A 24,307-nucleotide genomic window follows, 5' to 3' on the forward strand; every position below is an offset into this window, starting at 1 on the left:
GAGGGGCATGACAACTTGGGAAGAGATGGATCAAAGATTCATAGGCCCAACCTTCAGGCTTGTGTGCACGCACGCAACACTCACAGTAACGTTGCCCGTGACGGTTTTGTCATCCCTTTTGCATCTGTCATGATTGCTCTCTCATGATCGCTCCTGGTGTGACCTACATACACTGGAATGTCAGCCATGTTTGTGCGTCTACCGCAAATACCCAGATAAATACAAGCATAAGCTTTTCACTTCGGCTGTTCTACATGAGGCAGGATTTTGGAAGGATGCAGGGGAAGAAGAAGCTACTGAGCGCTGAAGATCATCCAAGAGCCCCATCCTCCTAATCAGAAGGGATTCTTCTCCTGTTGACCACAGCTGAGAGCAGAGACACGTCTTACTGGGGGCAAAGAGTCGAGCTGACACACCACGGTGAAAAAGCAGTGAGGCCAAAAGACTAGTCATGCATTTCCCTTGACTCGCTGCCTTGTCTCATCTCATGTTTTATTAATAGTGTGCAGCTTATTGTCTATGCACTATGTATTTTTATTTTTATTTTTTTGTCACAGGTAAGATCAGACGACATATTTTGGAATAACCACAAACTCAAATGTACTTTTTTCTCAGTCTCCCTGAGTGTTGCTCCTTTGCGCGTGACTTAAATGTGAATCCCGGCCGTTTCTCTCTTCTCAGATTCCGGGTTCACGTGTAGCAGAAATTCCTCTGATTTGACAAATGTAGCATGGAGTGGTGGAAAAGGGCCCGCTGGCTGTGCCTTCACGCATGCTTAAGCTCCAATTTATTCTGTCCACCTTAGAGCTGGGCTTAAAAGAGAATGGAGAAATTAAGGAAGTTCACTCTTTTCCCTTTTAACTGCACACATTCACTAGAGATCGTATATGAAGACGAGCCCGGGAGCATTACGAATTCTGTTTTCTCCTGGCACGTATCAAAACAGCAGAGGTTTGATAGATGTAGATATATATCTATAAAAACATATGCGCGTGTGTGTGTCGGGGGGGCAATGCACAGGTGCATATTCAGTTGCATGTAATGCTTCCCTTTTAATGCGTTCATGTGGGTGTGTGCATGCACATATGTGTGTGCGCGCGTGTATGTGTTTTGATATCTGTGCCTCTCTGCTTTGCCTCAGTTCAAAAGGGTTTAGTCCCGACAACGTGATGTCGGGCTGCGTCAGCTCCACCAATCCCAGCCTGGATAGCAACATTAGCAGCCAATCAGAAACTCCCAGCAGCCTTTGCTGTGTGCCCCCTTTCCATATTCAGCAACACTAGTCTCAATCTGCTGGCTTCTATGGGATGTTGCATAAAGCCACCCCCCCATTCCAACATGCTTCCATATTATAAGTTTCTCATGTCTACGTTCAGTCAACTCTTCAGGAGCACCCCTCCACGCCAGTGAATGACAAACTCTCAACAGTCGGGTGACATTGCATGTCAGAGGGCAGCAGCCATTTTGTTGCATCTTGAAAGCTGAAAACGTGATTTCGTTGAGGATGATCACCGCTGACTTGCGAGCCCATCCAGTTTTTCTTTCGCTTTAATGCGGACTCCGGCGCAGTAAAATTTTACCTTATGCACAAGTGCCCACTATGCCTACTTTAAGCTTTAATTAAGCTTTGCTTCATTTGAACATACACTTAAGAGCACACCCATGCATACTGTGCATGCAGAGAGTGTACACAGCAGCATAGGCTGCTTGTCAGTGTATTCACTGGACGAGTCCTTGTTACAGAGGCCTGTAGGCCCGGTTTCACTCTCTGTTTTTGCTATCTCCGCACTCCCTGTGGAAGATAGGAGCACCTAATCTGGTCATTTCTTTATCCTGCCAACCTTTCAGCGCAAACCCCACTGTTTCTCTCTGTTACTTCAATATTTGCCTTACCACCCTTTTTTTTTAATCCTTAACCCTTTTAAACAAGCACCCCCCCCCCCTTTTTTTTCTCTGATTTCTTATTCTGTTTTCTATCTTCTTTCCTCCAATTCTTTCCTCTGTGTTTGCACATTCTGTCCCAGTTTCCCCCTCTCCTCCTGTCTCATCCTATCACCCCCTCCGCCTTCCCACCCCACCCATTTCACCTGCACCCCCTACCCCTGTCCCTTTTGCAGTGAGTGGAGCGGAGGGGCAAGTGAGAGAGCAAACGGCCCGGAGCCCGTCAGTACATCCGCAGAGCAGCACAGTGAGTCGACCGCTCCCTGAGGCCATCCGCTCATCACACAAACACACTCACATTCACTCACTCCTCTTTTATCTCTTAGTCACTCTCTCCTCCCTGTTCCTCATCCCCCCCCCTCCCCCCCGCTCTCCTCATCTCTTCCTCCGTTCCCCTTGTCCCCCACCCTCTCCGCCGCCCTTCATCTTAACAAGCGAGGCTTTTCCCCTCCTCATTGTTTCCTCCCCATCTCTTTTTCCCCTTCTTTGCTTCCTCTTCCCTCATTCCCTCCATCCTCTCTATTTTTTGAGGCCATGCAGTATTTATGTTGTGGGCTGCTGATGCTGCGTCAGTGAACAGACATCACAGGCGTACGCCGATAGACACAAAAACACAAGTGTACAACTAAAATGGCCGACGCATCTGTCCTCATTTGATAGCGTCTGCACCATACATGCATGCTAACCTTTGTAGGTTAGATACTTTAAATAGTTTAGTTAAAAAGAAGAAAAGAAAAAAATGATTGTGAGGGGTTTTTTACATTTGAGCTTGGGGTTTTTTTTTTGTTCTAAAATCTATATTTTACAATATGAATGTAAGTTGCACAGCATTGTTGCTGCATTACATTCTATATGACAAGCTGTATTTAAATGGCTTATTGCCTATCACACATAAACATGATCTATTTGAGTCACCCTAGCAGCGGTTACTTTCTGACAATTGCAATGAGCATGAATATTCCTTTATGTAATATCTTCACCCCAGCTGGCGGCGACACACGTCAATTCCCTGTTGGGGTACCCCCGTGTCCCCCCCGTGTCACCACATCCCTCAATTTCAGGGGTGCCCGTGCACATCCAAAGCCAAAATCCCACAGGAGATGACCTTGACATATAACCCATGACCTCTGCAACCCCCCACACTTCTAATCCAACCCTGTTTCTCTCCTGTGGTTGGCTGAGGTTGGCGGGCTCATTACCAGGTGTCGGTTATTACACCCTCACACATGCTGACGGCCTTAATTTATGGAGATTGAGGCACGTGTGTTCACAGCGTGGGGGTTGAGTTCTGCATGTCCATTTGAATATGTTAAAGTTTTCTAACATTTTCATACTTCAATATTTCGATGTATTTTTTCAATTTGCAACCTTTCTTTCTGTGGGTTTTTGTGAACGTATTCATATTTCGTGGTAATAACCCAACACTGATGACAACTGGACTGAAAAAATATATTTAAAACAAACAGAGCTAGACATGAGATTTGGGGTTCCAAAGGTAAGTGTGGTTTCTTCTTTCAAAATTAAAGTCTAAACTAAAGTGTTTTTCAGAATAAAGAGTGATAGTGTCCTAAACATTTTAAGTTTTTTGACTGCCTGTCGTACATTTAATTTGACAGCACACAAAATGAGATCAAATTTATTAAAAGAAAAATAAGATGTGCAGCATTTGAAAAATCAATATTTAAAAAAACATATTCCCTCCAGGGAAGAGAAACTGCATGTACTTAATTCTGGACAGAAACTCAAAGAAGTTAGAGTGTTATTATTGTAACTGTTAATTTGGAGCAGTCAGGGTTTTTTTTTTTTATATTTCTGTTTACTTCATTTTTACATAATTATATAATATGTAAATTTGATCCCAGTAGGAGGTTTGGGTTTGCTGAAACTGCTGACCTGAACTCTGTCTAAAGTAGAGAGGGATATAACTCGAGGAATCCAACTTATGCTCTCAGTATGGACTGACTGGAGTACAATGGTAGAGCTCGCTTCACTGTTGGAGCAGCTAAAAATAAACAGCTCAGGGTTAGAGTCACAGTGGTCTGACAACATGCCCAGAACTATGAAGTGATCATGTTAGAGAGCACTGCTCCTGTATGGAGAAATTAAAAACAGTAAGATGAGGCAGCTTTTCAAAAGAGGTAACTGCAGCGATCTACCTCATGCATTGTCACATAAACAGATGTAGTCGCGGTAACATCCCTGAGAGTCACAGCTCTGATTTAAAACTACCTCCTTTCAGTGTTGTGTCACTACCTCACAGCAAGCTTTGCAATGGCTTATTTTTTTCCTTTGAATGGTTATGTTATATATGCATACAGTACATCTGTCCGTATGTGTGCGAATGCGTTTGCACGTGCAGGAGAGAGTGTGTGTCCGCTGGGGATGCTCTCCTCATCCCATCTCCGTACTCTGCCTCTGTCTCCAGCGCATCAGGAGCGTCTTACATAAGAACAGGGCAAAAATAGCATCTGAGAGTGGAGAGGAGGAGAGAGCTCTGCTGGCACGCACAGTCGTAACAGGACCGCGGGGCACGGCACAACCCTGAGTACTATCACACACACACAAATGCACAGGGAAGACTGCAGTTATCAGTCATTATACATCTTTTTGTGTTTCCGTGCGTGCGTGTGTGTACTTTTCTGACAGAATAGTAGAAATGAGGACTCCGCGAACACCGAATAATTCCCGATGATCTTTCAGCATGGGCACAGGGCTGTGTTAAACCTCCTCCGTAACCAGAGTTGTGTATGCATCGCACTAAACGGAGGTAGAGAGTAAGGAATCAAGAGTTGAAAAATAAAAAAGAAACTACATTAGTTCATTAGTTTTCACTGTGCTGCAGTGTAATTGGTATGTGCTGCCAAGTGCAGTAGTTCTGAATTCACTTCACATGTTTTTCCCGCCGTGTTCAGAAGCATGCAGAAAGTCACCAATTATGCAGAAGCGTTTCTTAATTGCAGACACCTACAGAAGCTTGACTGCTGAAATGTTTGTTGTTCTTTCTTCTAATGATTTTTTTGTGCCTCATTTTCTTGTTTTACATCTATTTAAGTGTCAACTGCGCGTTTGAAATACAGGGATGGTAGAGCAGCCGATGAAGACCGAAGGGGAGGTGGGAACGGTACGTGAAGCGGTGGAGTGCTACCAGATGAAGGATCACGGATAAAAAAAATAAGCCCCCACTTCCGTAGGATGGCGGGAAAGTGGAGCATGTTTAAAGTGTGCCACTCGCTCTTCCCTGGCTTGTAATTTCTACCTTCATCACTTGTTCGTCTCCTCCCTCCCTACCAGTTTGTCACAACACCAGCCTTCATTTTAATCTGATTACTTTCTTACTATTTCATCTCTTTTCTTGGCCTGCAAATAATATTTTTTTTAATTCACAAGTCTGGCTACTCGCTGGTGCCAGAACATGCCCCTCTCTGCATCCTTTCAGCACAAAAAACATATACGTGCATATGGCAAAGAAAGCAAGGAAAGAAATCTGGAAACAAATTAGTAAGTGGGCAATGAGGCAAGAGCTAGAGAAAGAAAGTGAAAAAGCCCAGAGTGCTGAAGGAAGGAGGGAAAGTGAAGTTGGGAGTGGGAGAAATGGCGTGCTTTTATCCCCAACAGCCAGAAGGGACAAGCTGAGTGGAGCCTTTTTGTATGTGTGTGTGTGTGCAAGGACAAACATTGGAAGAAATTGTATAGAGTTGCAAGAAATCTCAGCAGGTTTAAACGCAACAAGACCCAGAAGAGTTTGCTTCTGCATACGCTGGTTTGTGTGCAAGCGTCTCTTGAAGAGAGTAGCTACTCCCTGTGAGACTTCCGCCCTCCCTCTTTTTCTCACTGTGGCTTCCATTTGTGTTAAAAGATACACTTTAAAGGTTCTCATTTGGTCAGGGAGGGGGGTTGGAGGTATACATCAGTAACCCAGAGAGGCAGTGTTCATATCTATCCATTCACTTCCGTTTATCCTTTCCAGGGTCGAGGGAGGTGCTGGATTCTATCCCAGCTCTCATAGGGCAAGAGGCAGGGTACACCCTATCACATAGAGACACAGACAACCATTCGCACTCACATTGACACCTATGGGCAATTTAGATTAACTGCAGGTTTTTGGAGTGTGGGAGGAGTACCTGGGGAGAACCCACACAAACACAGGGAGAACATGCAAAGTCCACACAGAAAGACCCCTGCCTGATGGTGCCTGATGGTGGAATTGAACTCAGGACCTTCTTGCTGTGCGGCAACAGTGCTAACCACCGTGCCAACGTGCTGCCCTATAGATATATATCTATATATACATATATATGTGGATGAGTGTGTTTGTGTGTGTGTACATGTGTCACCTGTAGCCCCTCCTCTTCTGTCCACCCCCATTACCCTCTGCTTTCAGAGGCAAGGCTCTCATGCATAATGCAGAGTGAACAGGGAGGCTCTCATTAATAATTACTGCTGCCTTTGATGGATGGAGAAAATAACGAAGGGGGCTGTTAAAAATGGAGAGACTGAGAGAGACGATGGAGGCGGGAGGGGAGAATCAAGAGTTTTTGGGGTGTTTCCCCCCCTCCTGTTTTTTTTTTTTTTTTTTTTTTGCCATCATAGTTGAGGGCTGAATGCTTATGGGGATGGATTTGGAGTTAGTATAATCAAAGGCTAGGCTCATATTTTGGATGGTGTTAATATTTTGATTAGGGAGTGACTCCTTCTGATGGTGGATGGATCTCAGAACTTAATTGTGTTGGAAGCTGCAATTACCACTCCAGGGTGTTTGTCTCTTGGCTTTTCTCTGATATTCCATATCGTCTACCACTTCTTTGTGATGAGAAGCCTTTTTCATCTTTACTTTTTTATGTGAGATATTAAGCTTCCACTGTTTCTGTAAGGTGGAAAATTAATTATGTTCAGCTGTATAAGAAAAAAAAAAAGCTTTAATCAAATTAAAGCGGAGTAAATTTCGAGATATTTGATGGTGTTCCCTGGCATAATTAATATATGTGTTGCTGCATACGACACCATGCACGTGCATATGCAAGCGGTGCTCTGTGTGTGGTCAGCATGCTCAGGACCACAGGTCAGCAGGATAGGTCAGAGGGAAGCGCCAAGCTGCAAAACCCCTTCGAGTTAACCAATCAGAGGAAAGACTCTGAGTGAGAAGCCAATGGAAGATTGAGTTGGTAGCCTTTGATAGAGGGGCAACCATTTACACTGAACAGCAGTGCTGGAGGGTGGGGGGTGCACAATGCAGGTTTACGGAAGATGGAGTTTGAGGGTATAGATGCAGTAAATGCTAAATTAAAGATATAAAAAGGTAAAATTAGAAAATATTACAAAATTGCAGAATATTTGTATTTGAGTTCCAAGCTGGTGGATCATAGAGAACATACACACACTGATTCCAAGCAACAGGGTGACATTTTGAAACTTAATTACTATTAGTTGGTTTTTACTGAAGGTCAGAGCAGTTATGTGTTCATTTTATTTCACTCACTATCCAAGTTACTCCAAGTATGCACTGTCGTAAAATTTACCTGTATATCACTTTTACTTAGGATTGCCGATTTCAAATGTATTTATTTTAGTGCTGTCAATAGATTAAAAAAAATTAACTAACTAATCTCACAATTTTCTGTTATTAATTGCGATTAATCTCAATTACTTTATTAATAGCCTGGCTCCAATTACATTTTTTTATTCTTTATATTTTAAGTAATTATCGTTGTTCACCGAAGTCCAGTGGTCTCCGGTGAGAGCGACATTCCTTACTTGCACAAGCTTGCTGGACTGCTGAGCCCTCTGGTCCCCATACAAAGTGTGCAGTCTCGACACAATGGTTCCTCTCGAGGGCAGATTGTAACACTCATCTCCTGATGCAGCACGAATGACTTCTCTCAGTCCATCATCTTCTACTATGCTAACTGGTCGGCAGTTTTTAGCTATCCAAACAACCAAGGAATTGGTTACCTTTTCTCTCACATTTTTTGTTATTCGTCCACAAGCACCATACTCCTGAAGCGTAGACTGGCGAGGTCCCGTAGAGGTGGATTCAGTTGGGTGTTTTGCTCTCAGGTGATACGCCAGTGATGAACTGCTTCTGTGGTACTTGAATTCAGCGTTGCAAATTGTGCATCTTACTCTCGTTTTGTCCAACAAGCCATCAGGCAACTTCTTAAAGAGAAACTTTCCACCCAAAAGTCCGCCCTCGTCCATGCTTGCGTGTGTTAGCTAGTGTTAGCTAGATAGTAGCATGGTGTCACTTCTTCTTCTTCTTCTAATCATTTCTGTCAGGCCAAATGCCAGCATAGCACACTGTTGCCCCCTCCTCCAGAGGTGCTCATGAATTTAAAGGTCTTAGATTACAGGAAATTAATTAAAAAAACAAAATCAGCGTTAAATTTTTTTAATGCATTAAACATTTCGCGTTGATCTTAACAATTAACGCGATAATTTTGACAGCACTAATTTATTTGTATTGCATTTATGATATGTATGCCTTCTTTGTTTTTAGATCATGTTTTAAGTGTACGAGCATTTGATATTGTTCCAGAAATATTCAGTGAAGCAAATTCCTCAAGGCAGCAACATTAGTAACAGTGAGTTTATTCAACGTGTGTCGGAGAGCAGTCAATGCCTGCTTGTCTGCTCTGATTTGAATGAAGATAAGATAAGATAAGATAAGATAAGATAAGATAGAACTTTATTAATCCCTCGGGTGGGTTCCTCTGGGAAATTCGACTTCCAAAAAGCACAGCAACGACCGAAGTTACAGTTACAGAATTGTTATATATATATATACACACACACACACACACATATATAAATACAGAGACAAATATAAATAAAATATACAAAGGGGATAAATAGAATAAATAGGAATAAAAAATAAAAATACAAGTGAATTGCACATTTCAAGTATTGAGTCTATTGCACTGTTGACTATTTACAAAAAGTATTGCACAAGGTATTGTACAGTGAGGTGAAGAGGCACTACAGCTTAGTTGTTCCCCCCTCCTTTGTCCTCCTGTTTCCCCTCCCTCTCCCCTCCAGAGAGGAGTTAAACAGTTTGATGGCGTGTGGGACAAAGGAGTTTTTAAGTCTGTTAGTTCTTGTCTTGGGGAGAAGCAACCTGTCACTGAACAGACTCTTCTGATTGTTTATGGCCGTGTGCAGAGGATGCCCAGCATTGTTCATAATGTCCATCAGTTTCTTTAATGTCCTTTTCTCTGCCACTGTCACCAGAGTGTCCAGCTTCATGCCGACCACAGAGCTAGCCTTCCTGATCAGTTTCTCCAGCCTGGATGAGTCCCTCTTTGCTGTGCTGCTCCCCCAGCACACCACAGATGAAGACCAGATGAATACTTATAGCCATTATGCCTGAACAGACTGTGTCACAGATAGGTTGTGACACTCTATGATGTAAGGTAGCATTTAATCTAAAGAGAACACGATATGCAGATCACTGTGTCAGGGAGATATCTTGTCCGTACAGTGAGTGGAAATTGTTATTCTGCCACAGTATAGATTGAACACCCACATCTGAGATGTAACAACAGACATCGCTTACAGTGTGTTGTTTTACCTTACACGTACAACAAACCTTACATTTAGTGACGTAAATATTTGAAGTATGACACGTTTTTTTGTCCTTTTGCCATTTTCATACATAGTTCCACATAATAGGCTGAAAAAGAAATTGGACAGTTGACTTACAAGAAGCTCTGTGACCAGGTGAGACCTGTACCTTTGTTTTTCCATGATAAATTAAGCGGATAATAGATCTGGAGTTGCTTTAAAATGTGGAATTTACATTTTCTATCTGTTTACTGGAGCTGTCAGCTCCAGGTCCAAAGAGCTATTGATGCAAGTGAAGAAGGCCATCATTAGGCTGAAAAGTTAAACCTATCAGGGAGATAGGAAATCTTTAGGAGAGGGGAAATTGAAAGTCTGATGCACTTTTAAAAAGAAGCGCTGCACTGACCAGCTCAGCAAACCAATCCCCCCCCCCCCAAAAAAAAACACCTAAAGACAACTGAAGCCACCATTATTCAAACTCACAAGGCTGTAACCATTATTTTTACGTTAACAATTGGTTTGAGGAACACTTGTAATGAGAGCAGTTTCATTCTTAGTGACGAACTAGCCCTTATCATCTCTTTACCATCTTTCAGCTCATTGTTTTGGTTTGAACAAACAACACAAATGTACAATATGGGAATTTTGTTATTGTTGATGTCTGTAACGTAACTTCAAAAGCAAGACCATTCTCACCTTTGTTGGTTGCTTTTACAACTTGTGATTTTAGGGGTAAATCAGATTTTGAAGGTGGTTTACTTTTTGCGAGAGTATATCACCATGGTAACTTGTGCTGCAGACCTAACCTCCTCTGGAACAGGTAATGTTCAACATTAGAGATCTGCAGCTATGAAATCACCACATAAAGATCAAGCAGATCTATGGAAAATAGCTTTACCATTGCATTCATGGATCCAGAGATAGAAGGAGGAGCTGAATTTTTTAAGAGCGTCCAAAGTCTTTGCTTTTCCCTCCTGAGCCTTAGTGATAAATATAGATTCTTAATGCACTTTTATTCCTTTATGCTTTTTCCCTGTTGGCTGTAAACTATTTTACAACAGTTGTTTTGTTCTATAAGCATTAATATACAAATTTAAAACAGGACAGCTATTTGTACTTGTGGATCTTACACTAAATTTTTGAATGTGAAAAAAAAATCCTAAAACTTACTTACTTACATTAAAAATGTTAAAGGAATTTAACAGAATATTGAAATCAAGTTTTCTCCCACGTCTTCCATTATAAAACTGTGATATCAATAATTCTCGTACCTCACACAGTCTGTATTTTTTCCGGCTTTTCTTCCCAGCTTCAAATAGGCTAGACTTTATTAATGTGGGAGGTGTTTTCCAGTCTTACTGACAAAAGTGCTTAAAGTGCTCACACATTCATACAGGGCTTTTAATACTAAACTACTGTTCAGCACTTTTCCTCTCACACACACACTCTCATACTAGCACACATTGTCTGTGGCAGTCGGTTTTATATGTGTTTATTCTCTAAGTATTTTTCTAATATCATTGTATTATCTTTCTTTGTAAGATCAGTTGCTCTTCTGTCAGTAGACCTGCCCACATTTGCAATGCCTTTCATGTGAACACACTCGTAGCTAGATTTGGAAGTCCTGGGTTGACTTACTGAGTCGGATTGCCTTGCTTTGGTACAGGGCCCAGCACAGTTTCAAAATACAACACAAATGAGCAAAACTGTTGTTTCAAAATGTTGTGTGACTTTTTTCAAGAGTTGCTTCTTGCCAGATGTCTGAAGAGGCAGATGTTTGCCAAAATGTTCACGCCAGTTTGATCCCATGCTGCTGCTTTCTGGCCATGTAGGATATGGTGCCCCAGAAAAATCTGTGTTAAAACAAGAAAAAGAGAAAGGGAAGGAGACACAAAAGCATATTACCTCTACATGACAAAGACACAGCAAAATGTTCTGAATATGGTGACAGAAACATGACAAGCTTTAAAATGTAAGAATGAACCATTTGTTTTGCTTGCCAATCGCTGACCAGTAGCCAAAAGTGCAGTAAAATGAGAGTGGCTGGAAGGAGGAGTAAACGTGTTGTCCACATGAACTAATCCACCATCAAAATCAGGCTGAAAGGCATATCTGACAGGCCTCTAAACAAGAACACATGTATCAGTGATTCAAGCCCATAACAAAACGCCAATGACTGAAAAAGACAAGGATTTAGAAAGATAGAAGAAGACAAGAATGACACACTTCAGTAAAGAAAGGAAACAAATGCAGAGTGGGAGATGTGTCCACGGATGTCTGAGCTGCTCAGGAGTTTAGCATTTGAAAAGCATAGAAAGGATGGCAGCTGTTTGGCCCCCTAATCAAGTTACAGTATACCTGGATATCCTCCCAAACACTCTGACGTAAAGCTGATGAAAATGTTTGACACTGTCACATAGATGACAAAGAAGAGGAAAATGTGTCCACCTTCATTTGCCCATACACCTACACGACTCAGGCCTTCCTAATGAAAGCCTGAATCTGCTGTGAACTTTGAATTCATTCGGCCTCATGAATTCAAGACGCAGGATGATGACATAATTATGAAAGCCTTTTGCATGCAAATCACATTGTGTCTGCTCTGATTGTGGTGCTTCATGCATTTTTGTGGGGTGTCTTATTTTTCCTTTGTGTGTGTGTGTGTGTGTGTGTGTATGTGTGTTTTATGCAGGTATGAAGCAGCACAATGACCAAGGTACTCAGTATCGTTCAGCCATTTACACATCCAACCCCACTCAGCAGGAGATTGCGCTGAAGAGTAAAGTGGCCTTCCAGCAGGTATGATACCCCCTCACACACATCAGGAGGTTTTATTATTATATTTACTCAAGTATGGGATTGCATATAACCAAACTATAAGCCAAGTAAAGCAGTAGCCACGGAGCGACTCTTGAAAAATGTGAAGAAAGTCTCACACACCTTTCCAGTTAAAAGACTAACGTAATGCATGTATATAAATATGACTGAGTCATCATATATAGGTTTTATCAGTATATAGGAACCTTTTTGAGTGTTGCAGCAGTCTAAGTGGTAGTTTGGAGCTTTCTTTATTATTTGAATGGCAATTAAAAATTAGTGTCTGGAGTAGCAACCTCTTATGCAGTTTAGTCAAGCAAAACCATCTTTTTAGGTGATATGCATCTAAACCGTCTTTCTTAAACCGAAAGAGAGGAAGGGGGTCAAAAGGCCATCTTAACTGATTTCTAAAGCTCTCCCTTTCAGTGGCGCACGCGTGCTTCTTTTGTTCGTTCTATTGTTCTGCCCATCAGCCTGCCAATCCGTCCGTTGTTCCCGGCATCACCCTCTTCGCTCCTCCAAATGGTATTCATGGATGAGCTGGCAGGGGGCAGAGGGGAGCAAATTATGATCGTTAGGGTTACTTGGGGCTCCCGGGGTCAGCAGCCAGGCGCTGCGGGCCTGTTTTGTTGCCGTGGCAACAACCTCCCAACCTTGGCCTTGGGCTTGGGTCAGAGGTTAGAGAGGAGTGGCATCTGGGACCATAAAGGTGGGGGAGGAAGAATATGAAAAGTACAAGAGAGCCAGTTAGATCAGAGAGTCATCGCTGACAGGTTATCAACTGAAGATGACCCTGCCCTTTGGCTGTCAACTGACCACGACCTCATCACACCCACACGCACACAAGCACACATACCACCAAGATACACCCTTGAAGTATTTTTTAAAAAGCTAAAGAGCATGGGGCAAATGGATGAAGCCTGTAACAGTCAACAAAGAAACAGGGAGAGAAATGCACAGATGGCACACATGCATTACCATCTGCATAGTAAGAGACAGGAGGAAATTACATGTGTATATTTTGAGTTTAAAAGTTCATCTTTGAACTTAGAAACGGCATTCGACCAAACAATCTTACCTGTGATCTGTTTGGCAGCTCTTTGGAGTTCACCCGGTTCACTGTAGGGCCTCAAATGCAAGTGAAAGTGAAAACTTTTAGGAGACCCAGAATAATCAGTAGTTGCGAAGTGCTTACATTGAATTTTCTTGTTACCTGGGACCAATAGCAAGTAGTTTCAATGACCCATTTTCACCTGGAATTTGAGCGTGCGGCACCCTCAACCTCTGGATGCTTGCAGTTGCAAGGACTGCACAGTTCACCTGGTGGGAGACAGCCTGTCTCATTTCAACCTTAACTGGCAAGAGTCAGTCTCGAACAGATTGGAGAAAGGCCTGCAACTAATTGCTATTAAATTTATAAAGGCAGACAGATTGGCATGTGCTCCTTCAAATAATGAAACACACAAACCTGAGTGACTAAGGTTTTTGGCAGGCAATTAACTGTAAATTATGCTTTTTACACCAAAAGCATGTCTTATTTTGTGGCTGATATGTGTGTGTGATAATTGCCTCTAGGAGTGTTTATTTATTTGGAAAGACGGGGGAGATGTTATCAGAATGAGTGTGTAATTGGCATGACTGGATGGCTCAAAGCTGTGAGCACAGTGCTAAAACTTTGGCTCTGTCCTGTCGCTCTTTATTCAGTCCCCGCTCTGAGTGTTTAGAGACGAGCCACATATTCCTGCTCCACAGTAATACTGGGATTTTATTGAAGCAGAGCAGAACTGAACTGAACTTAATGGAGCGATGGAGGGAGGGGAGGAGGAGTATCCTTGTATGCAAGGCACATACAAGGATACATCTTGCTTTCCTTTTTACAGTGAGCAGAGCCGGTTCCAGTGTTTCAGACATTTCTACACAGACGTCAGGACATAATTCAATCATCTCTCCATGGCTTTTTTTCCAGGGTTCTGTTGCCTTTATCCCATTTATCAATGCTCCCCGTCTAGCCCAAACTCAAATATATGTCAAAGGTAGCATCATGATGGTGTAAAATCTTTATAAGATCAAACAAAAACATCAAGAATGAGATTTCCATACCAGATCGGTTGGGGCCCGAGTTAAAAATGACCTCCTCCGGTGCTGTTTGCCAACAAGGTGCTGGTGGAAACTGATCTATTGTTGGCTAAAGACAAAGAAAGCAGAGATATGGAAGTTGTGTTCGGACTCAGTGAGAGAGAAGGATGATCTGTACATGAGAGTAAGAAGCAGGTGAAAGAGAGGTGGAGGCATGCTCTGGAGACAAGAGGAGTGAAAGTCTGTAGAAACAAGGCACAATACATGCGTGTGAATGAGAGGGAGACAGGTATGACAGTGAAGCTGCAGGTAGTGAAGGTATATTAGTTTCAATACCTGGGATCAACCATCCAGAGCAAAGGAAAGGGCACAAGAGAGGTGAAGAAGAGGATGTAGGCAGCGTGAAGTGGGAGGAGATGAGTGTCAGGGTAACTTGTCACAGAAGGACAGCAGCATGAGTGAAAGGAAAGGATGTATTGTTTGGAGATGGTGGAACTGAGAAAAAGACCAGAGGAGGAGCTGAAGACAGCAGAGATTTTTTTGGGACTGACCAGACAAGATTAAAAATGAGTCCATCAGAGCTTAGCTGAGGTTGACCAGTTTGGAGAGAAAGTTAGAGAAGCAAGGCTGAGATTGTTTGGACATGTGCAGAGGAGGGATAGTGGATATATTGGGCATGTTAAATACGGAAGCTGCCAGAGAGGAGGAAAGGGATAGTGTGAGACGGAGGCAACCGCTAAAGGGAGAACCTGAAAGAAGAAAACCCAGACCAATGCACGCATTTGGTACAGTAACAATATCCTCATTAACACGTGGATCTTATATAGCGCTTGTCTACTGTAAGTACTCACAGTGCTTTACACAACATGGCTCAATCACCCATTCACGCTCCTTCATACAGGGACTCTTTTCTATACTAAACATCTGATATGGACGGCAACAAACATCCACAGATTTGTGATTTATCACAGTTAATCTCTGTTTTATTGCAAACACATTGCATGTAAGTGCCAACTTGACCCAATTCAAAGGAAAAATCAACAGCACGCCGACTGCCTCTTATTGCCGTTTTGTCCCTGTTTTATCGCCTTCTTGACACACCAAAGTTGCTTTGAAGATGGCAACTGACTGAGTAGTCTCAGATCTGGTCCCCGTCTTTGATGTGATCATTTCAAACATTGATGGTACACAGTCATAATAACTTCGGTCACATACGACTAAGACTTTAGATGAACGAAATCAGGCAGATATAAAAGGTTGCTTTGGCGTTTTTTTCTCCTTAAGTTCATTGTTAAATATCTCTTTTTTATTAGCGAGGATAGCAGCCATGCTAAATCTTTGCGTTATTGTCCAGCTGTTGTGTTTCCTTATCATTACTCAACACAAAACATTAGTTTTAAATGGTAACTTGCTACTTAAGAGGACATGTTATGTCTGTATATTTGAAACTTTTCACATGTCATTACATTATTCATTCATTCATTTGTTACCAACTATGAGCAGGGAAATTATATCATCTATTTATTGCCCCTCCACTTTGAAATAATTCAGCCATCCTGAATCTCCTGTAGAACTTTCAGTCATTTTAAACATTATTTTGTACACCGAAAAGGCATAACATTATGATCACGTGCCTAATATTGTGCTGTTGCCTAAACAGCCCTGACCTGTCGAAGCGTGGACTACATGAAGGTAGAAGGTGTGCTATTTTATCTTGCAGATCCTTTTAAGTCCTGTAAGATGCGAGATGTTGGGTTTGTTTGTCCAGCACATCCCACAAATGCTTGATCAGTTGAGATCTGGGGAATTTGGAAGTCAAGTCAACGCCTCAAACTTGTTGTTGTTCTCCTCAAACCATTCCTGAACCTATTTTTCTTTGTGGCAGGGTGCATTATCCTCTCCATTAAGGGTGTACATGGTGTACAACAATGCTTAGATACGTGGTACGTGTCAAAGTTTCCTAGAAGAACATTGCCCAAAGCATCACACTGCCTTCACCGGCTTGCCTTCTTCCCCTAGTGCATCCTGGTGTTTCCCAGATGAGTGACGCGCACTTACCCCATCATCTATGTGATACCCCAGACCAGGCTACCTTCTTCCATAGCTTCTATTGATCCATTGGTCTAGCCATCACAGTTTGGCCCCATTTGGCTCTGGTCCAACTCAAATCCTTATTTTTCCTGCTTCTAAAACAACGTTGAGGACAAAATGTTCACTTGCTCCCTAATGTATCCCACACAGTAACAGGCCCCATGACCACCTGTCAGTGGTCAAAATGTTATGCCTGATCGATGTATGATCCCCAGCAGGTCAGCAGATTAGGGTCATCTTTTCCAGGCAGCTCTAGACTAGAGAGGTTTTGTACATTGTACTCATTCAAAGAATATCAATATCACCCTTAAATATGTCATTGCATGATATGATATGTTATTGTAATATTATTAAATGATTTTCTATTATGAATTTGAGATTTTTTAAGACAAGATGAGATGTTTTTCTTTTTTTTAATAATTAAAATAGCCAGAAAAATTAAATGTAATTATTTACAAGTAGATGAATGTTAAACAAACAAACTGAGTTTGTATCACAGCACAGAAAAGGCTGTTATAGTGAGCATTATATCATCACCTGCCTGAGAAGGGCTGAGAATAAATAACCAGTCCATAGAAGACCCTTCAAAACACACACACTCACATTTGCAAACTTCTAGAATAGAAACAGTATTCACTCAATCTCCCCGACTCTCTGGAACGCTGCTGACTCCACCAATCTGTCAGCCACTTCAGTGGCATCCCAGTTCCATCTGAGGGCCACTGGGACCACTGGGATACGTGTCTTCCCAAAGCAGCTGACACACTCTGAACCAAAATGGCAGCTTCCTGCCCTGAAATGGTTGCCTCGCCACATTGATGCTGAGTCTCAAGAACGTCTGGCTTGAAAACAGCATCTCTACGGAGGAAGAGCTTGCTGTGTGTGTGTATGCGCTTGTGAGGTTGTATGTGAGTGTGTATTTTATCCTGAAAGCCCAATGCTGTCTGGGAGAGCATCAGGAGAAGTGAATGCATGTTCAAGAAGAGTGACAAGAGAGAGTGGGTGGAGGCGATCTAAGACAACCAGAGATAAGGCATCACAAAATCCCTATTCCACCCCACTGCCAGCACATGACTCACCCACACTCGCGTGTACATACAGACGCACACAGACATACATTTGGCACATACAGGCACAGCCCAATGAATAATTAACCCATACGAAGAGTCTCTTCTGCAGGGCTTTCAGTTTCTTAACTTCAGCATTGAGAGGGGGGGGTGCATGGAGGCTTGGGAGAGTGAGGCAGAAAAGCTTGTTTAAGCGCGAGAGCAGAGAGGGAGGGGGGAGGGGGTGGGTGAGGGAGAGGAGGGGAGGGGAGGAGAAGGGGGTTCTCTATAATGAAATTTGAAATTTGCAGAACATCAAAGGCTTCTGTAGCCAAGCTGCTGTGGCAGCAGAGCAGAGAGGAGGAGTGCATCACTTTCTCTCCCTCTGTCTTCCCCCATCCCTCTTTTCCCCCCCATCTCTTTTTCTTTCTATCCCTCCCTCTCTGCTAAAATGTGTCTCCCTTGAGCTAGGGTGAGGGGCGTGGGGGTGAGTGGAGGGTGAGAGAGAAGGGATGGGAAGAGTTGATTAGGAGAGTCGGGGGGTGGGGGTGGCTTAGAGATGGGTTAGGGGAGAGAAAAATGGATGAACGGGGGGTTCTATATATATATACACGTGTGTGTGTGTGTGTGTGCATGTATGAACAATAGGTTTTATCAAGCCAGCTTGAATACTGTGTGCGTGTGTATGCGCACATGCATGTGTGCAGGGCCTTGGAGGGGTGAGTGTGCCCTCTGATAAAGCATCCTAACTTAATGAGCTTGAAATGGGTGGGGGGTGGAGGGTGTAGGGGTGGTGCGCAGGGGTTCGGATGATGGCTGGGAAAAAAAAAGGAGGAGATCATTTGAGGCTAGAAGTCTTGAGGAGAAGCCCGGGGGCTGTTAAAACAGGGCACAACATCAGCAGGTTTCAGAATCACGCTTCTCGTCGCACAAGCTCACGTTCCACATTTTGGAAAGTCGTCAGAAAGTGAGATTTACCCTTCCAGTGATTCCCCGGCTCTAGCGTTCTCAACCCAGTCTGTGCTGCACATTTTTTTTAAAAAATTGTTTAAATTTAGCCGCACGCCGAACTGATCAATATTAAAACAGCATTATCGGCTTAGATGAATTAATAAGTAGAAAAATTTTAGTGGAATATTGTTCGCAGGCAACTTCTTTTTTTTAAGTCGCCGCCTGCGAGTGAGATGTTGCCGATCGCCTTGCAGCTGCGATGTTCGAAGGCGATCGCTTTTCACGGGAACGTCGAGCTGATCTTCTGCATTTGGGGTCTTCTGATAGCGAGCTACTTGTTGTCTGCCCTGGGAAAAAGAAAAAAATGCAGGAGCGTGCACCACCTTGCTCCGAGACTGAAGAGCGTGCATCCTCTCTCTCCCGCTCGAAATGTAGGAGTGTTTTTTTCTGCTCACAAAATGTAGGAGCCCTCGCTTAAGAAGCCCAGCTAAAATGGATGCCTGACCCATGATGACAGAGGGAAAGAGAGATGAGCAGAGCAGGCAAAAAAAAAGAAAAAGAAAAATCACAGTTGCACACATACAGATGCAGCGATGTGCACGATGAGTTTTACACTCATTGCATTTCACAAAACCTCACATGAACAATACAATATCCTTTTTTTCTGTTATTGTGTATGACCACACTCTGGTCACTGATCTTCACTCCATTTCTTCAAAAGTCGCTCTTTTGCTCCATTTTTTTCTCTTTTTGTATTTCCCTTAGAGTCCTTCCATCACTCCCACTCTGCCTCTCTCCCCGAGGTCACTGAGGGCAAGCATGGTGCCGTGGACTGGAGCATGAATATCACGTCGGGCTTTTTCGTGTATTTGCAGGCAGAGCCGCAGCCCGGCATTTCGCCACAGAGCAGGTTTGCCGTCCGTAGTACTCAGAGTGTATTTACATTTTTAAGATGTTGAAGAGCTTTTTGTGCTCCAGAGTTCATGTTTGCAGCTGCAGTCAGTGCCGTGCTGGCTTTTAGATCTGAGCGAAAGGAGATGGATAGCGGGTAGGAACGCGCAAATCTTATTTTGTCTTTGCGCAAACATGCGAACAACTGCTTTGCTCGAGTATTAACATTTTATGCTTCTTTATATTTCCACTTCTTTTGCCTTTTAGCTGTTACATTCAGTACATTTACACGATAAAACATTAATTCAGTATTATAGAATATATACTACCCAACGCTTCGTAAAAGAGTCAAAACTCGCCTAATTACGCAACTTTAAAGTCTGATTACACAGTAAGTCATCAACACAGACAGGCAAAGCACGATGAATAATTAACCCATACGAAGAGTGTTTTCTGCAGGGCTGCAATTTTGCTTAAGGTCTCAGTACTTTTTCATCCACAGTTAAACTATCAGATTTACATTGTAAATATACTGAAATTTATGGCAACACTGTACTTAATTATGATAATGGCAATAAAGCTAATTGGAATTAGCGACCAAGACGGAGGTGAGAGCTCAAAAGAAAAATGGAGAGACCCAAATAGCAGCAGTGACACACCGGTGAAAGTATAGCAGACTAAGTCATGATTACATAAATCACCGAATTGAGGTCATATCCCTCTTTCAAATGTCTTCACCATGAGTCACTGAGTGTCACAAACTCTATGTCAGTGCCTGACTCTTCCCCACCACTCTGCAGCCGTAGGCCTTCCGAGGGAAGACGACACAGAGAGACAAGGCAGTGGGGTAAGGAAGAGAGAGAGGGAGAGAGTACATTTTTCCTCCTCCACCTCAACCCTCTCTCGGGGTGTCACGTCCTATTTGTGTCCCGGGGCCGCCTCTCTAGCGATGGCGATGGTGCGAGGGGCTCTCTCGCTTGGATGGCGAACGGGGAGGACTTGGTAGCACGAAGCAAAGTCCTCTGTGCTCACATGGGAGAAAGAGCGAGAGAATCGGCAATGGAGGGAGATGCAGAGAGAGAGAGAGAAACAGACATGCACCCATTCAGCCATGTCTTTGACATGGGAGTCTTTCCGACAGGCGTGAAGAAAGGAAGGGCTGACTGGGCTGAGTGAGCTCAGCCCTGGACACACACACAAACATGTTTTTGTCACTTAAGAGGACATTGCATTGACTTGCGTTCATTAGCTTCAAATTTAATCCAGCGTTAACTGCGAGCCATGACTAGCCGCAATGCTAACTATGATCTTTGCTAAATAAAAACATATTAACCCTAAAATGCTTCGCTTTTTGGGGATCAGGTCCCCATGATGTGGATTTGTGACAAGATATCTGACTCCACAAATTGACTAACAGCACACACACCTTTTGCATCAGCCGTCTCACACTCATATACATATTTGCACATGCAAACACGCTTCTGCCTGTCTCTCGGTAACCATCATTTGAACGTCATCAACTTTTTCCTATCTAGAATTTTCTCCCCCTCATCTTTACATCCTTTCCTACCCTCCATATTCTTCCTTCCATGCCTTTGCTGCTGCCGCCGCTGCTGCAGTGAGAGAGAGGGAAAGCAAAGCCACATAAGGTTATACACAGTGGCATGACGCCATGCATTTTGATTTATAGATCTAAAATGGCCGCCGTGTTGTGACTGCTGTACAAGGCTGGATGGAGAGCGAGGGAGTGGCGTGGGGGTGTCAGGGTGGAGGTGTATGTATACTCAGAATAGCAGACCTTTGCTTGGACGTGGCGCTCCCTTCACACGGAGCATCCTCTGCCCCGGAGGGTTCTCTGCTACTGTGGTTTGGTGGTGATGGCGGATTAATTAGGCCATGATGTACAAAGCTCTTTGCTTGTGCCGGCTGGCTAACCACAGTGCTGGTGGATACAAGCAGGAAAATTGGTTCTTCTTTAGCAGACTGCTCACAGTTTGCCTTTGTAAAAGGTAAATACGTCTGTGCTCCTGAGGCTCGGGCTCTGTGTTAAGGACTGCATTGTGTTGTAGTTTGGATTGTGGACACTGGGTCCTTCCTGCAGGGAGATTAGAGCCCTCACATTGTAGCGGCAACCACTGAGGAGTTAGAGGTCAGCTGCTGCCTCAGCCTCTCTGTGGGGTGCAGAGCTTTGATTTACTGACTCCACTGCATCACCTCCAGCAAACCCGAGCACACACGGTTAGTACCACACTGCCTCCATGTGGGCAACATCACACACTACCCTGCTGCTTTTCACTGACATTAGTCTCAGTTAGAAATGATATTTTTTCTGATATTGTCTCACTCTCTCATCACACAATTACTGATGACCAAAGGTATGAGGTTAGCTTGTTGAACTCTCACAGCTAAATAGCTCTAGGCAGTGAAAAACAGCATACCGCTGCTTCATTGTGAGTTTTTATTGTTTCTCTTTTCCAACAGACTCATCAGCTCAGTTATAATTAGTAATTTAATCAAAGAAATTGTAACAGTTTTGATGATGGACTGACTGATTTAACAAGCAAAATCTGGTCATGTGGGTTTTTTACTAAGTATAGTCACTGTCTACTTCATTGGCTGGAGCTATTCAAGTGTTTGTTAATACAAATATCTAATCAGCCAATCACATGACAGCAACTGTATGTATTTAGGCATATAGACATGGTCAAGATGATGTGCTGAAGATAAAACTGAATATCAGAATGGGGAAGAAAAGTGGTTTAAGCTGCACAGCCGTCCCTTGGGTTTAGCAGCAGTTCTCTGAATGACAATGCCAAAGGAGAATGGCCAGATTTCTTCGAGCTGACAGGAGGGCAACAGTAACACTATAACAACTTGACACAACCAAGGTATGCAGACCTTCTGTCAGCTTAGAACAGTAACGTGAGGCTACAGTTCACAAAATCTGACAACATAGAAAATTGGAAAATGCTGCCTGGTCTGATGAGTCTCGATTTCTGCTGAGACATCAAAATTTGCCATAAATTCCTGAAAACACAAATCCTTACCGCTGGTGTTTCGTGGCACACTTTAGGTCCCTTAGGACCATTTGTACATGGTTGCTAACCATGTACATCCGTTTATGACTGCAGTCAATATGGAGCAAAATCCCTGATTATGTTTCCATTGGCGTGAAGAATTAAGGAAAAAGGGATCCAGCCTAGTGCTGGCAATATGTACCCTATCCCTAACCCTAAAGTGACCGGCGAGTGTATAAAAATGTCAACTTACAGTTTTTTCTGATTGCTTAAGCACATTTTTTGTAACTATTGGCTAATTTTGCAAAACTCTTCACACAAATAAGAAAACCTGTCACCCAATAATCAAAACATTGTAGTTCTAATGCAAAAGCGAACACAGCTAGATTAACCCTTCACACCTTCGTAAAAATGGTGTTTCCGTATCAAACAGTACACACAAGCCATCATCTACTAAGCACACAATGCGCCAACTGCACACTGATGGTATGAATACAAAACACATCTGGCTTTTGCTTTCTCTGCGCACAAGGTAGGCTATGTCAGTTTGAGCTCATACTTCTGTCATAGATCCATAAGCATAGAGGGATCCAAACTTCAAGTACTGGTGTTTATTCAAACACATCAAAACAAACACAAGTGTTTATTTCCAAGTATAGGATTATTTGCAATCGCCATAATGACTATATGGGTTACTTGGTCTGCAGTGAACATGCTTCCTCTGCCCCGAGCATCTGGTCATCTAGCAATTCTGTAAAGTAACAATTTCAGTATTTTTACATCAATGGTATTGGTGTGTTTCTCATTGGCATATGGCAGTGCTACAAATCTTTGTGCGAAGTGACTGTACTAACCGATTCTCATTTCAAGATGTCCTTATGATGCTTGCTACAGTGTAGCGGCTCGAGTTAGGCTGGACCCGTTGGCCAGCTTCCCTCAGGGTCATTCCACGGTTGATTACATGGTCCACTATTGTAGCTCTGATGTCATCAGCAATTCTATTTCTTACTCTTCCTACCCTTCCTCTCCCCCCTCCTCATCTTCCTCTCCCCCCTCCTCGTCTTCCTCTTGCTCCTCCTTGTCCTTGTCATCCTCTTCATCCTACTTCTTCACCTCCACGTCCTCTTCCTCGGCCTCCTCTACTTCTCACTCTTTCTGCTCCCTCCATTGTACTCCGCACACACAGCTTACCTGTATTATAGTGCTTAGGCTGATTGCAAAGTGAACTAATTATCTAAAAAAGTTTTCACATGTGAAAGTGTGCCAGACAGTTGGCAAAAACTGTAACAGTAACTAATCAATTTTCAACAAACAAAATATGGATTACAGTTTTTTCTGAATGCTTAAACCCTAACTGTGATTCCTGTAGCACAATCTCTAAAACTATTCAGACTTATAGCAAAACCACTCACTGAGTTTGCAAAACTAAAAGCACAAAAACTGCTTTGCACTCAGTTTGCAATTTTGTAACACACACTTTGCAAAACTGTAGGCACAATTCACTGCACAACACTCAATTATCAAATTTCCAACACACTCCTAGCAAAAGTATACACATGTATGGCTATCATTAACACTAATTTGCCAACTGTCTGGCACACTTTCACATGTGAAAACTTTTTTAGATAATTAGTTCACTTTGCAATCAGCCTAAGCACTATAATACAGGTAAGCTGTGTGTGCGGAGTACAATGGTGGGAGCAGAAAGAGTGAGAAGTAGAGGAGGCCGAGGAAGAGGACGTGGAGGTGAAGAAGTAGGATGAAGAGGACGACAAGGACAAGGAGGAGCAAGAGGAAGACGAGGAGGGGGGAGAGGAAGGGTAGGAAGAGTAAGAAATAGAATTGCTGATGACATCAGAGCTACAATAGTGGACCATGTAATCAACCGTGGAATGACCCTGAGGGTAGCTGGCCAACGGG

At 43.0% G+C, this 24,307-nt stretch overlaps 1 protein-coding gene across 1 annotated transcript in view; it reads left to right on the forward strand.

Annotated features, from left to right (window-relative positions):
• The window catches only part of msrab (methionine sulfoxide reductase Ab), a 42,663-nt gene that overhangs the window by 13,949 nt on the left and 4,407 nt on the right, over window positions 1-24,307 (forward strand). Inside the window, exon 5 of the mRNA XM_085342393.1 lies at window positions 12,191-12,297. Coding sequence (XP_085198519.1) covers window positions 12,191-12,297 — 107 coding nt within the window. The remainder of the gene's footprint in view (window positions 1-12,190; window positions 12,298-24,307) is intronic.

Source organism: Diplotaxodon limnothrissa, linkage group LG19 (assembly GCF_057381915.1).
Source record: "Diplotaxodon limnothrissa isolate DT_005_m linkage group LG19, D_limnothrissa_male_GT1.1, whole genome shotgun sequence".
Classification (NCBI taxonomy): Eukaryota; Metazoa; Chordata; class Actinopteri; order Cichliformes; family Cichlidae; genus Diplotaxodon; species Diplotaxodon limnothrissa.